The sequence below is a fragment of the Cupressus sempervirens genome, chromosome 4 (genome assembly GCF_028749045.1).
Source record: "Cupressus sempervirens isolate cs-2001-9-10 chromosome 4, ASM2874904v1, whole genome shotgun sequence".
In the NCBI taxonomy this organism is placed as follows: domain Eukaryota; kingdom Viridiplantae; phylum Streptophyta; class Pinopsida; order Cupressales; family Cupressaceae; genus Cupressus; species Cupressus sempervirens.
The window spans coordinates 267,141,763-267,156,321 of NC_143121.1; the positions used below are offsets into that span (position 1 = coordinate 267,141,763).

The 14,559-nt window shown below is 30.2% G+C and overlaps 1 protein-coding gene across 4 annotated transcripts; it reads right to left on the minus strand.

Annotated features, from left to right (window-relative positions):
• Nucleotides 1-5,680: 5,680 nt before the first annotated feature.
• LOC149561030 (uncharacterized) lies at nt 5,681-10,937 on the minus strand. Of its 4 annotated transcripts, none has more exons than XM_089823732.1 (6): nt 10,764-10,937; nt 8,792-10,543; nt 7,565-7,728; nt 6,272-6,338; nt 6,096-6,157; nt 5,681-5,992 (listed from the first exon to the last, which is right to left on the minus strand). In XM_089823732.1, exons 2-5 carry the CDS (start codon nt 8,871-8,873, stop codon nt 6,141-6,143), a joined length of 330 nt encoding a protein of 109 aa, XP_089679858.1. In that variant the 5' UTR covers nt 8,874-10,543; nt 10,764-10,937; the 3' UTR covers nt 5,681-5,992; nt 6,096-6,140. The 4 variants fall into 4 exon arrangements, with proteins under 4 accessions (XP_089679858.1, XP_089679856.1, XP_089679857.1 ...); XM_089823730.1 differs by having other exon boundaries at nt 5,701-5,992; nt 8,792-8,891; XM_089823731.1 differs by having other exon boundaries at nt 5,778-5,992; nt 6,287-6,338; nt 8,792-8,891.
• Between the last annotated feature and the right edge of the window lie 3,622 nt (nt 10,938-14,559).

The following is a 14,559-nucleotide window of genomic DNA, read 5'->3' on the forward strand; positions in this document are numbered from 1 at the left end:
GTTTTCTCCTAGTCAGCCAAGGGATTTAGTCAGAGCTTTTTTTGTTTTTTGTTTTTTTTTGTGTGTTTGTGTACACACACACACACACACACACACAAACAAAAAAAGCTCTGACTGAATCCCTTGGCTGACTAGGAGAAAACTATCAGGATAGGGTATGTCTAAGACCTCCTTAAGATAGTCAACACATTAACATATTAATATATTAAAAAATTCATTATTGCATTTTTTTTTTATCTTTAATAAAATTTAATAATTTTTATGTTTAAATAAATCAAAATTGATTAAGAAACTTACTAAAATATACATAAGTTCAAACCTATTTTAATGATTTTATATACTTATTTTTCAATAAATAAATAAAAACTATTTTTTTAATTTTTAAATCAATTTATAGCTTATTTAAATAAAATAAGATTGTTCAAAAAACCTCTAATTTCATTCATGAGATATAAGATACCTAAATAAATAATAATAAGATCAAATATTGTTGTTTACATCTTCAATGTTTTACTTTTAAATGATTACTATTTGTATAGGTTACTATTTTCATTTCTCAATTAGCACAAAAATAAAAGCTATTATACAATTGTTTTCTTTCGAATTCTCTTTTAATAATAAAATCTATTCATTTTATTATAAAAATAGATATTACTCCCTATCTCTCCCCTCCCTCCTTTAACTAGGTGCCCCTCTATCTTCCCTCCATCAAAAACATTATATGAGTATTTTTACAATTAGACTATGGCTATTATTATTATGCCTATTGTATATGATTTAATAATATTATATAAAACTAAAATAAAAGCTATTATACAACTATTTTGTTTTGAATTCTTTTTCAATGTATATGATTGTATAATATAATAATAAAATCTAGGAAAATGTCTTCATTTTTTTTAAACAAAAATGAATTTTAATATATATATATATATATATATATATATATATATATATATATATATATATATATATATATATATATATATATATATATATATATATATATATATATATATATATATATATATATAACTATAAAAAAACATGTATGAAAGGAAACATAGTTATGCATCTTATTTTAATAGAAATGTCTCTAGCTAAACTCAAATCCTAACTACAATTTTAATCGTGATGTTAAAATCTAATATAACCATAATAGTAGGCATGGTCTAATTGTAAATAAACTCATATAGTATTTTTAATGGAGGGAAGATAGAGGGACATGTAAAAAAATTATTATCTAAAGATTCTTTCATTAGAGAAATCTTTGATTCTTGGGTAGAGAGAGGGATATAATGGTGAGATAGGGGAATCAAGAGTGAGAAGGGGTGGTTAGAGGGAGATATAGGTAGCATATCCACAGAGAGAGATAATAGGAAAAATAAGGGGAGAAAGTGAGAGAGGGTAATTACAAGGCATAATTAGAGAAGCGATAGGGGAGGAGATAGAGGGAGAGGGGGATAGGGAGGGGGGCAGAGAGAGATAGATTCTCATATTATGTTTCTAAAACAAAGAGAGATATGGTGGTGAGATAAGGGAGGGGAAAGAGTGAGAGAGAGGGTGACTATGAAATGAAACATAGTTATGCATCTTATTATAACATAAATGTCTTAACCTAAACTCAAATTGTAACTATACTTATAACCATGATGTCAAAATCAAATCTAACCATAATAATAGTCATAGTCTAACTATAAACACCCTATGTCAATGAGATGGTGGGATGAGGTAGAATTGAAAGGGAGAGACTGTGATTGAGGTAATATCTAGAGGGAGTATAAAGGGATGTTTGTGTGAAAGAGAGCTTGAGGTTTGAACCTTGAGAGATGTTTATAGTACTCTAAACCTAACCCTAGCCCTATGTATAAGCCTTTTTGTAACCTTCCTTCTACCATTAACCATAGTTGTACTCTTATCCTTAACCTTACCCATAATCACAAGAATCTATGAAACTATTATAAGGTACCCAACTATAACTATAAATCAAATCTAAAATCCTAACCCTAACTCTACTCCTAACTGCAAACCTGATTATAATTCTATCACTTACCACATCATAAGTGTGTCCCTAATAGTAGCTATGAGTCTAACCCTAATTCTTATGACTAATCATGGTCCTAACCCTAATCCTTGCCTAATCCTTTAGTTATCCTATGTTTGACCATAACCCTAATGCTAGCCCTACTCTTAATCATATGTTTAGCTCTAAACCACTACATAACCCAACTACTAGATGTAAGACTTTTCCCAATTATAATTTTTAAATATCTTCTAAATTGAATCTAAACCCTAATCATGAGCCTAACATTTACCTTGTGGTAACTTTGACTGTTATCATAACTATATTTGTTGAGTTACTAGAAATAAAGGTGTTACTCTAATTGTAATTCTAACCCAAACCCTAACCCTATCTATCATCATAACAAGTACCTGATAATATGTCTCACTCTAACCCTAATCCTAACCAAGTACCCCATCCCTAAACCTAAGTTTAACAATAACCCTAACCATATTTTTAATGTTACTTCTAACTATAACTCTAATTCAAACCCTAAGCCAAACCCTAACCCTAAATATAAATCCAAGTATTATCATAATAAATACATTAGGCTGATTTCTCATTCCAACATTGATCCTAACTCTAGCCCTATTGCTAAACCAAAGTCTAACTATAAACCTAATGATATTCTTGATGCTATGTCTACATGTATCCTATCCATTACCCTATTCTTAACCCTAACTATAGAACATATGATCAAAGAGTGAAAAATATAAAATTATATAAATTACTAACATTATACTAAATTTTGATGTTTATCAATCATGTGCTCAAGTTATGCAACTAAAAAACTACCTTTATATAAGGTTTCTATGAAGTAATGAAAATTTAAGAGAGGTTTATTGTCATCAAAATCTATTCAAGAATGTCTTCCATCATTTGTCATGGCTGCTACTATCTTAGAGAGAGAGAGAGAGAGAGAGAGAGAGAGAGAGAGAGAGAGAGAGATCCTTCTCGAGGCACCTATTTTCATGTAATCCTAACCCAAACAAAAACACCTTAGGATTAATATAGTCATATTATATATATTAGTATATATAAGCAAGTTTATCTTAATCTCTAGCCCATAGGAAATGTCTTTTAATTGTATCTAGCTTTTTAGCCTAGAGAATAGCATGATTGATCTTTAGACATTTTGACAAGTTCTTCTATTTTTATTTTTGCTACACTCTAATTATATATGCCACTCTTTATTCCAAATCAGTACCCTCTCCCTACCTAGTTAATTAGAAACATAATAAAAAATTACCAATCATATCAACAAAAACATATCCAATACCAAAGTCCTTTCAAAACAAGACTTTCCACCACTAAACACATTCTCATTCCACTCATATCGACAAAAACATATCTAATACTAGAGTCCTTTCAAAACAAGACTTTCCACCATTAAACATATTCTCATTCATTTGTCTACTTGATGCATTGGAATATTTTGGTGACAATAGTATAAACCCTAACATATCCCATTATTCTCAGCATGCGCATAATGGTAATACTAATGCTAATCTTGAGAGAACTCTTATGGGCATGAAATATGAATGGGTATAAAAAAAATCCACTCGTGTAAATTGATAACATGGCACAAGAAAAACAAATAGGTGGTGCAGGGATTGATGACTTGAAAAAATAAAATAAATCTTTTGGAGGTCAACTAGTATGGAAAATGGATACTAATCTACACAATGTCTGGTATCAAATTATACAACATAAATATCTAGATAATGAAAATTCAATTAGAATCCTTACCATTTTTTTATCATCCAAAAGGGTTAGCAATATGGGATTTCATGATGTCTTCAAGAGAGTTAGTAACTAATTACATCTCTTGGGAAGTCAATAGTGGCTCACAAGTCAAATCCTGGCATGACTCATGGAATAGGGAACCTCCCCTTGCCAACCTTGAAGGAATTGATGATATTGTTTTAGCTTCAGAAAATGTATGGGGAACTCAACAAATTTCATGTTAGCATTATGTATGTTCTCAAGAAAACTGATATTGAAAGATCCAATAGAATTGCCCCTTCCACTTATGGAATGTAAGCATCTAGAAATGATTCTCTCGGAAAAAGTGGTCTAGTATTTGTCAACTTTGGAAGACAAGATGATTTGGCGGTCCACCAAAGAGGGTAACTTCAATATCAATGATGGATATAATCTTATTCAACAATACGAAATTAATAATCATTCCTCTCATGCTTTTACTATTTGTTGGAGTCACCTCACACTACCCAAAGTTGGATGCTTTGCATGGTTAACTTTAGAAAATAGGGCATTAACTAGTGACCGACTAAATAAATAAAAGATTGCATATCCTTTCTAATGTACTATGTGTGATCATGAAAAGGAAAATGTGGATCATCTTTTTTTAAACTACTCTTTTGGCCAACAATGCTAGACATTTGTTTGAAATGGGAAAATTGCAATACTCTACACCTCTAGCAAACAAATTATGAGACCTGTTTTAGTCATGACCAACATTATTCTCAAATTCCCTCTTCTTTGCTCTATGGGTATGTATTCTAGATTTGGTTGTTTGAGTTATTTGATGGGAGCACAACAAAAGAATTTTTCACAAAGTAATCACCCCAATTCAAGTGGTTCTCCCAAATTTAGAAAAGTCAATCTCTAAGGTGATAAATGCTAGTTATTCAAAGCTTAAATGTAATCTTTGTATGACATGTTGGGAAAATGTTGTTACATGGGAATGGAAGCATATTCATATTCCAATTGGTTGGTGTCACCAATCACTTTCTTCAAAAACTCAAGACCATCATTTAGTTCATTGGATTCCTCCTATTCAAGGGATTGTTGAAATAAATTTTGATGGCTCTTCAAGAAGTAACCAAGGGATGTCGGGGGAGAGTGTGTGCATTTGAGACCACTAGGCTCTTTTTTGGCATTGAAATATTGCCCACTTCCCTGAGGTATAAAACAATATGGCTGAGGCTTAGAGTTTATTGGCTAGTTTGCCTCTTGCAAGAGTAAGAGGATTTCAATGTGTTCAAATAGAAAGTGATTCATTGGTAATAATCAATGCTTGCATTAATAGGTAAACACATAATTGGCAGCTCACATACATTCTTCAGCAAGTCTCGCTTCTCCTTGATTGATTTCAAGAAATATACATATCTCATACTCTCCGCGAAGGTAGTGTGGTAGCAGAACACCATGCCAATAAAGGTTGTGATGGTCATGAAGTGACAACATTTTCCTCTGAAGAAGTTACTAGGTAGGATACTAAACTTCATGAGCTGATTGTATAGGATGTAAATGGACTAGGTAATTGTATGGACAACTAAAGCATTCATTAGATTGCTAGTTGATTGCTAGCGTGGTCAGCGGGGGTGCTTCTAGTGGCCCTTGTGTCAACTTCTCTGTCATCAAGTATTTTTCACTGTTCTCGATGTCAAACCAATGTTGTATTGACAAATTATGTATTTGGTATTTCGACTACTCTTGAATATTTTGTTCGGGTATAGCTTAGGGACAAAGTGCCCCTCATGTATAGCTCTCAATAATTTTGTGGTCGGAAAATTAGATGCAATCATTCATTTTAAATATCATCCACATATATAACAATGATTATGGGGTTTCTTCTTGATTCTTCCATGGATGAGTCTTCGAATCAATTTATTAATATAATTATGGTATCCACTTAGACTTTTTTTAAAATACCAATACTAATCACACTATTTTTTAGTCCAAAATTTTTGTAGAAAAGAGCTAAGATAGCATGAAATTTAAAAGAAAAGTATTTATCAAAAATAGGATATTAGATTTAGTCTGAAATTCTACTTAAATTATTTAAGGAAACTCCAGGCTTTAAATAGTTTCCTGCTATGCTCGAGAGAGCTAAACTTAGAGATATAATATTTAACGTCATATCCATCCATTTGCTTATTCCAGCTTTACCATTGTACGTATTGCCTGAGAAACAACGCAGCAACTTTGATTCAGTCTAATTTCACATTCTAACATCATTGCCAACAAAATAATCCATGCATCTTGATAATTGTTTAGGCATCCGTACCTGACGATTATGAAGAAGCTGGAATTAACATTTTGCATTAGCTTTTTAGTAGTGGAGAGAACCTATAAAAATCAAATGCTTATATTAATTTACAACATTAGCTCTTGTAAAGTGATTCCTGGGCAGAGATATTTGTTCAAATAGGATTTTGATATTTGTGTTAAACTTTAGCATACCCTTCCACCAATCACCTCGTGTTGCTAATTCAGGATTTGATGATTCCGCTTTCTCTTCCGTCTTATTCTGTGACACAGTTTTAAATTAAGATACCAAGATTAGAGATATAATATTTTTGCAATTTATTAATGAACATGTGTTTTTAATATATATAATTGTGTTTCTTTAATGATACTATAAAAGGAAAATAAAACTTGAATTTCATCATAAAAACAAGTTTGTTAAATACATAAAAGACCCACAATAGAATGGAGAATTAAAATTTCGTTCATATATAGTTGCAATCTATCACAGCTTTTAATCTTTAATCTGATGAGTTCTGTAGTATGATTTAAACATGATTGATAAAAATATAAGTTAATTAATACATAGTTAGACTTAATAATTAAAACTTTTGTTCTATATAAATCTATTGTTCTATTATTTACTAGAAATCTTAATTTGGCATTGCAGTGGATGAAATGTGAACCAAAGATCAATGATAAGCTAAAAAACATAACTAAATCAAGTTAGTGTACAAATGAGAATTTAAATGATTAACTATGGCCAAATCTCTGTTTTATAGAGGAGCCAGATATCTAGAAATTCCTTTTCTTTTCTTTTAATGTGATGAAGTGGCACACCAATAAACTAAACTATTATTAGTCCAAAAAAATTTATTTAGGTAATATAATTGTACGAGTCACCTCTTTTTTACTTTCCACTTCAACTTATCATGGATCATGTAGTGTGATCTAAAGGTAGATATAAAATATGTACATAATTTAATTAAAAACAATGAAATAAAATAAATAAAGATTTTATTTGCTACCAATCTATCCCCTTCTTCTTTCCAAAAGCTAGATCTACAGTCTACATGTTTCTCTTTTCCCTGTTCAATCTGAATCATGCAATGTGTTCCAAACATTCATAATTTCAAAACACATGTTTTAAATTAAAAATAAGAAAATGAAACAAATATATATTTTTTCTTGTTATAAAATTCAAAGACACTAGATCTCACTACTTAAATGAACTCTAAAAATAAAATATAAGTCTTGTCAATACAACGTATAATTTTTTAACAATACTGTTCATTTAATTTCATTTTCCAAGATTGATACAATCCATTATGAATAATAATTCATAATTATTAATCTTTGTATTCCATTAGACATTAAGTAAACTTTTTATTTATCCAAGAGAACATTAATTATACGTATTTTAATGCTTTAATATTTTAAAAGGAAAAGCTAAAAGATTACCTTATTTAGAATGCTTTAATAATTTAAAAGTAAAAGCTAAGAAATTACCTTATTTAGAGGTTCCTTTCTCTGCTTGAGAGGGTCATAATACTCATGTGGTCCACCATAGCACGCTGAAGAGCAGGGAAAAGAATGCTCTTGAGAATGGCCTCCACGTTTCTCACTTACGTACTGCTTTACTTCTTCAGCCACTCCATGCTTTTGTACCTTTTCTGTTTTACTCCCACAATAACACTAGGTCTTTCAGAAAAGACACGTATAAATATCAACAAGATGTTAACTTTACCACAACTTTATCACATTGCCTTTCACAGTTGTAGACAGGGGGTTCAATAAATTCTAGTACTGCAATATGTATTGTCTTTAGTGAGTAAATATCTACAAGATCTGATTCTCTGTCTTGTCTTCTAATGATACAAGATCATTTTCTCTATCTTGTTTTCGAATGATAATATGTTCATAATCTTTTTAAACGAGTAAATCTACAAGTAAGAGTTATAGTCTAGCTGGGAGCATTTATGAAAATATTATTGATACTGCACAACTTCAAGAGATATTTTTAGAGAATTCAAAAGTTTAAAGGAGGAAGACATTGGTCGTAGTATATTTTTGTCCATAATGTCAAAAATTAATTTTTTTCTCTATCCTAATGTTTTAAACCCATATTATGAAGTGTTTTAGAAGAGTAAATGGCTCTGTAAAATCATTCTTAAACATGACAGGAACTATAGATTAGTATATGATAATATGTTCACAATATTTTAAAACAAGATATCTGCGAGTAAAAGTTATAAGTTATAGGCATTTATTAAAATACTATTTGTATTGTACAACTTCAAGAGATATTTTTAAAGAATTCAAACATTTTCTCTAAGAGTACCTCAAAGATTTTCTGGAACTTGATTGTGTTAAAAATTTTAAGCATCAATGTTTTGGATCACACATAGTGATCCATCATCAGGATGAGGAGTGCACTCCTTGTCCTTATGATGGATCACACTCCTCATCCTGATGATGGATCACTGTCTGTGATCCAAAATGTTGATGCTTAAAAATTTTGACACAATCAAGTTCCAGAAAATCTTTGATGTATTACTAATGGATTGTGGAAATCAAATGACATTAATTTTCTCTAAGAATTTTAAGTCGTTCTAAAAAGGTGGAACATCGTCGTCCCTAAATTTTTTTTGAGTCCATAATGTAAAGTAAGAAGAGTAAATGATACTGTAAAATTATTCTTAAACATCTCAAGAGCTGTGAATTACTATATCATACCTTCTGTCTCTGCAGGAATAATTCCCATGTGATGCACTTCTTCATTCATCTTCTCCTTTGGCTTTTCCCCAGTTTGACCCATGTCTGAGTGCACCCACAACTGAACAAAGCACGCAAAGAACGTGTTTAGTACAATTTGGTGAAAAAATATTTAGAAATTTAATGAGATCTGTTATTTTTCTAGACTTGATCAACTGATCTTCCATAATCAATATTTTTTATTATTTTCTATTAATCATCATCAGAAATTATATATTAAAAAAAATCAGTAAAGCCTATAGGATATCTAAAATCTGTAGATTTGCAGTTTTAAATAACTAAAATATTTCAGATTGTGTTTTATGACCTATGATTAAGATAGACTGATGGAGGGACACACTTGGCATATCTCTATGATCAATCATGAAGACTTAAAAAACCTTGATGACGAATTAAAGAATATTTTATGAAATTTTAATAAGAAATAAGATAGTGAAATCCAAAAACATACCAGATTTCGTGATATTGTGAACTGTTGAAATTTAATATAGCCATCTTTCTAAAGGAGAACAAAAATGATTGTAAACAGAAATTTTACAACTAAAATGCCGTAACTCTGTTTGAATTGTTTGCACCAAGGCCATTATATTTTTACAAGTGTCGTTGAACCTACAAGTAGTGACATTGTAACAGAGAAAATCATTGGCACAACCAGATCCAGACATATATACTATTAAATATTTTAAATCTTTAAAGTTTGATATACATCAGCAAACAAAGTGGACGTATATAGAGATGGGTATCATTTGAAAGAATCTATTTATAAAAAAATGTAATTTTTAAAAATTTTAATATATAATAGAATTAAAAGGAATCTTTCAACTTCACCAACAGATTAAGATCTATTGACCGGAATAAGATCTTGATACTTTACATCATCATCTATCAGAATGTATTAAACTTTGAAAATATTCTTTAAAAACGTGTAAGATTTAATAGTATAGACTCATGGTTGATTAACTCTAGTAGTTCTGAAGCTTAAACAAAACCATCATTTAAAGACAAGAAAGAGAGACAAGATATTCTATATGGAGATCTCACAAAAAGATCGTGGCATAATTCTAGTTGTAAAAGGTTTTCTAGATTTAACTTGTGTTACGGATATTTTGACTCACACATCATCAGAGAACCGATATTTTTACCCACACTCATCATCACAGAAACAAACAGCTATTCTTACAGTTTTGTTCAATAGACTGAAAACATTTAATGGATTTCACTTTACAACTCTGATTTTATTTGAACTTTCTAACAATGCGATGATAGATCGGAAAGGTGAGAGTAAAGAAATGGAAAAATACACAAACTCAAGCACAAAACAGCTAAATGATAAACTGACTCAATGTAATAAAATTAATATGATAACCTTCTTATTTCTATCAGAATCAAATTTAAATCTAAAATTAAAAGAAGGGTAAAACTTTTATTGAATATCAAAAAGAGCAGAACAACACAAGAAACAAAGAGAACTACAAAGCTTTATCTTAGTCCACAAGTTGAACCAGTATATGAGATAAATTAAGGGGAAGAATCCTATGATCAATAATGTTCCAAGTCTGTCCATGCTCACAAGCCCATTTAGCCAAACAATCAGCTCCACCGTTCCACTCCCGAGAGATATGCATAAAAGACACAGAATCCAGATAATTGCATAACTGAGTGATCTACTGAATAACCAGAGCCAAATGCCAATCCACATGCACAAGATTCCTTCTGTTCAATAAATTCACGAATTTAAATCTGAACCTTTCATTGAAAAATCAGTAGGATATACTTTACAATCAATCAAAACATCCGTCTAAACAAGCAAAATGAAAATGAAGAAACGTAAATTCCAACATGATTTCAAAGTGCTTATAAAGAAAAACATTTTGTCAACAGAAATAGAAAACAGAAAAAAATTCAAAAAAAAGTAAGATAATAGAGTCAACACTTTTTTCTTCTGTGCAGGCGGATGATGTCTACAAGTTGCAGAGCTCATGCAAATTTTGCAAGAATTCTTCATTGGGATGTCAGCCATGAAACTCTTAATTACTCTCTCTTTGAGAGCTTTCCGTTGGAGAAATTAAAAGAAATTTCTCTGTTTCACAGTGCAGTGCGCTTCAATGTTATAGCTAATACACAGCTTTCTATATATAGATGACACAGGTAAAAATGTCGTGGTTTATCCAAGTTGAATGAATTACGTGGAAGCTGCAAACTACTGTCAATAATTGAAGATCCTTTTGTTATCTAGCACAAATGAGACAAAAGAAACTCATAAATATCAATATTTTATTATATAAAAATACAATCTACAGGTTTCATAGTTTATCCAAGTAATTAATACAAAGAAAAACAAATAGGGCTGTTGTTAAGTGAACTAGACATATATTATATCATATCATGGATAAGAAAATACAAAGTTATAGAATATTTAATTTTTATATAATATATAGTTTTTTATTTTAATTAAATTTAAAGTTGTAAGAGCTATAGTTTCCTATATATGTGTCCAAGTGTGTAAGTATAAGCTAGTACTATTGGCACACCAATAAAGAAGAAGTGAAATTTTTAATTTATTTTTTAACAAATTGAATTTTTCACTTCTTATTAATTATTCAAATCAATTTTAAAGGAAGATACTCTTGAATGTGAAGTGGTGATTTTTTTTTGTGTGCACAATAAGGGTCAAACCCTTGTTAGGTCATTATTATGTTTCAACTTTAGTCAACATTACATTTTAATAAATGTTAACCTATAAATTGAAATATTTTATATCAGTTTAATAATTTCACATTTTTATAATTATGGTTTTAATTTCAATCTTAGATGGTCAAAGAATGTATTAAATATTGAATTAAAGACATGGAATGAAATATTAATTTATAATAACCACTTGAAAGGTAGGCTTGACTTTCAAATTTAAGCCCTAGTTTCTTAAGAGTAATCACATGAGAAAATTGTTCATATTTATTCACTCTCATTTGATGTATATTTAGTACAATGTTTTGTAGACCTACAACATATATTATAGATGTTAAAGAAGTTGTATTTAAAGGTTAGATATCATTGTATTCATGCTAGAGTTTCCAAAAATTTGAATTATTGCATTTGAATTTAAATGAAGTCATTGAAGTTACTAAATTACTAAAGTTACTTTAATAGACACTATGTTTTATTGAATTTCTTTCAAAAAACCCACGATTCCTCACAATAAAGTATCACTAGGAAGTCAAGGACCATGTTAAAAACTAGACCATCCTCCACCAAGGCCTTATTTTTTGTTTATGTAAGTTTCACCACACCACGTGTCCATGTCGCAACATCGTTCTTATACAAGCCCTAAGGCCCAACTATACTCTTGTAGTTGTGCTTACCTACATTTTGAATTCCCATGTTGTTTCTTAGGATTCCCCTTCTTCAAGAAGGTTGGAAATGAAGGACACCTCCATGGTGTCATTTTCTCATACTTACCCTAAGATAGATCTTGTTGTTGAGTTGGGTTAGGTGTCTATGGATTCTACTTGGGGGAGGAGATGCTTGCAAATGATTACTAATAATTCCAATAAGGAAAAATGGAAGATAAATAGGAGAGTCCAGAAGAGGTTGATTCAAACTCCAAATCTAAGGGAAGTGGTGAGGAAAAGAAAAATGCAAGAAAAAAATAGAAAGCTAGGAGGTACCTCTACATTGAGGACAAGGAAGAAGAAACTACTAAGATAGCTCAAGTAGTCTACGCATGCTAGACCTCACTACCAACAAGTATGCGCTAGGCACTAGTGATAATTTACCCTTAACTACTACTTCCCCTCTCAAGAAGTTGAAGGAGGATCCTCCAATCAACACCCTTGCCCCCCATGTCACCCCCTCCTCCTAGTATGCCCCTTATGTCCACCTCCAGTTCAGGCCCACCTCTCCAACCCTAACTTGGATAAAACCACTTTTGTGCAAGTTGAACCCAATTAAAGAATCTATGGGTGGAGCTAGAGAACCTAAAGAAAGATATGATGGATTTGCACCTTAGCTTGAACACCTTGGCATACTTTTCCAGTTGAAGCTACATAGGAAGCAGCTACCACCCTTGAGGTCTTATAGTAGGAGAAGGTGGATGATAAAGCTAATGAGGATGCAAATAGTGTCCAAAGACATTGGAGGTTCATTGCTGACAATTGGCTCTATGTATTGCTGGTTAAACAAACTCCCCTAGAGGAGAAGAAACAATGAGGATTTTCTCTAATTCCATACTTTAAATTTTTTTTGTGATATTTAATGTTGGATAAGTGCAAACCCTATGTGTCTTCCTTTATGGAAACTTTGCAAACTTTAAACATGGTTTCATTTTGTTAAAGTTTTAGTTTTACTACAAATAATTATGTAGGTAGCTATGATTTTTACTTTTTTATTACTACAATCTATAGGTTGTTTGATTGTAAGATTTTGAACTCTCATAATTTCTTATTTTGATATTGAATATTAGTGGCTAGTGTGGTAACTGTGGTTGCGGTGTGTGTGCTACCAATCTAGTTATAGTGATTTTATAACATTTTTAATGTTCCTTTTGGGAATGTTACCCATTTTGACAACTTTTTAATATTAAAAACATGACTATAAAATTGAAATTAGAGAAATATGACCTACATGGAATAGTCATTCATCATCTAGATATACCTCTACAATTTTTGCATCACAAATTGTCAATTCCTTCACATGGAGCACTCATTAAGAAAAGATAAAACTAAATTTAAAAAAATCCTATAAAAAAACCAATCACTTAAAAATTATTAGAAATTGTATTACTAAACTAAGAGATGCAAGACATATCTATTCATATAAAATCTTGTGTTTAAACAAGGCATTGATGCATCTATATTATAACAAAAATAAATTAAATGAAGATGCAACCACAATATGTATGTACAAAATAAATATGCGCGATCTTTTTAGATCTAAATGACAAAAAAGAAAAGAAAAAAACATAATCCTATTCTTATTAAAATGACATCAATGCATGGAGTTCCTTGACATCATATTGCCACAAATGGAACAAGTTCAAAATAAGTTAATATGTAGAACTTATGCATAATCAAATATCTTTCCAAATAGACAACTCTAGAAGCTAGAGTCCCTGCCTTTGTATGAAACAGAAGGTTGGTTGTGTAGTTAAGACACAGTGATAGGAATGAGCAATAAAGAGAACAAGACAACTTATTAAGAACACACACTAATGAACATTAGTCGTAAAAAGAGGCTTTCATTGATGAGTGAAACTGAGTTGTTAGAAAGTTATTTTACATAAAATGCATTTACAAAGATTGAAATTAAAATATAATTTTTACTTTAGTAAGGAAATATTTATGTTAAATTATTTAGTTATAAAATTTTTACAAATAATCCATAATTTTGATAAATTTGAAAACTAAATAAATAAGTTTCTTTTATATTTATAATGCAAATATTATTAGTATGGGGAAGATGTTATTTATTTTGAATACATACATGCATACATACATGCGTACATGTATGTATGTATGTATGTATGTGTATGTATGTATGTATGTATCTATATATGTATGTATATATACATATATGTATAAATATATGTATACATATATATACATATGTATATGTATACATATATATACATATGTATATGTATACATATATACATATATGTATACATATATATATATACATATATATACACACACACATATATATATATATATTAATATATATATACACACACA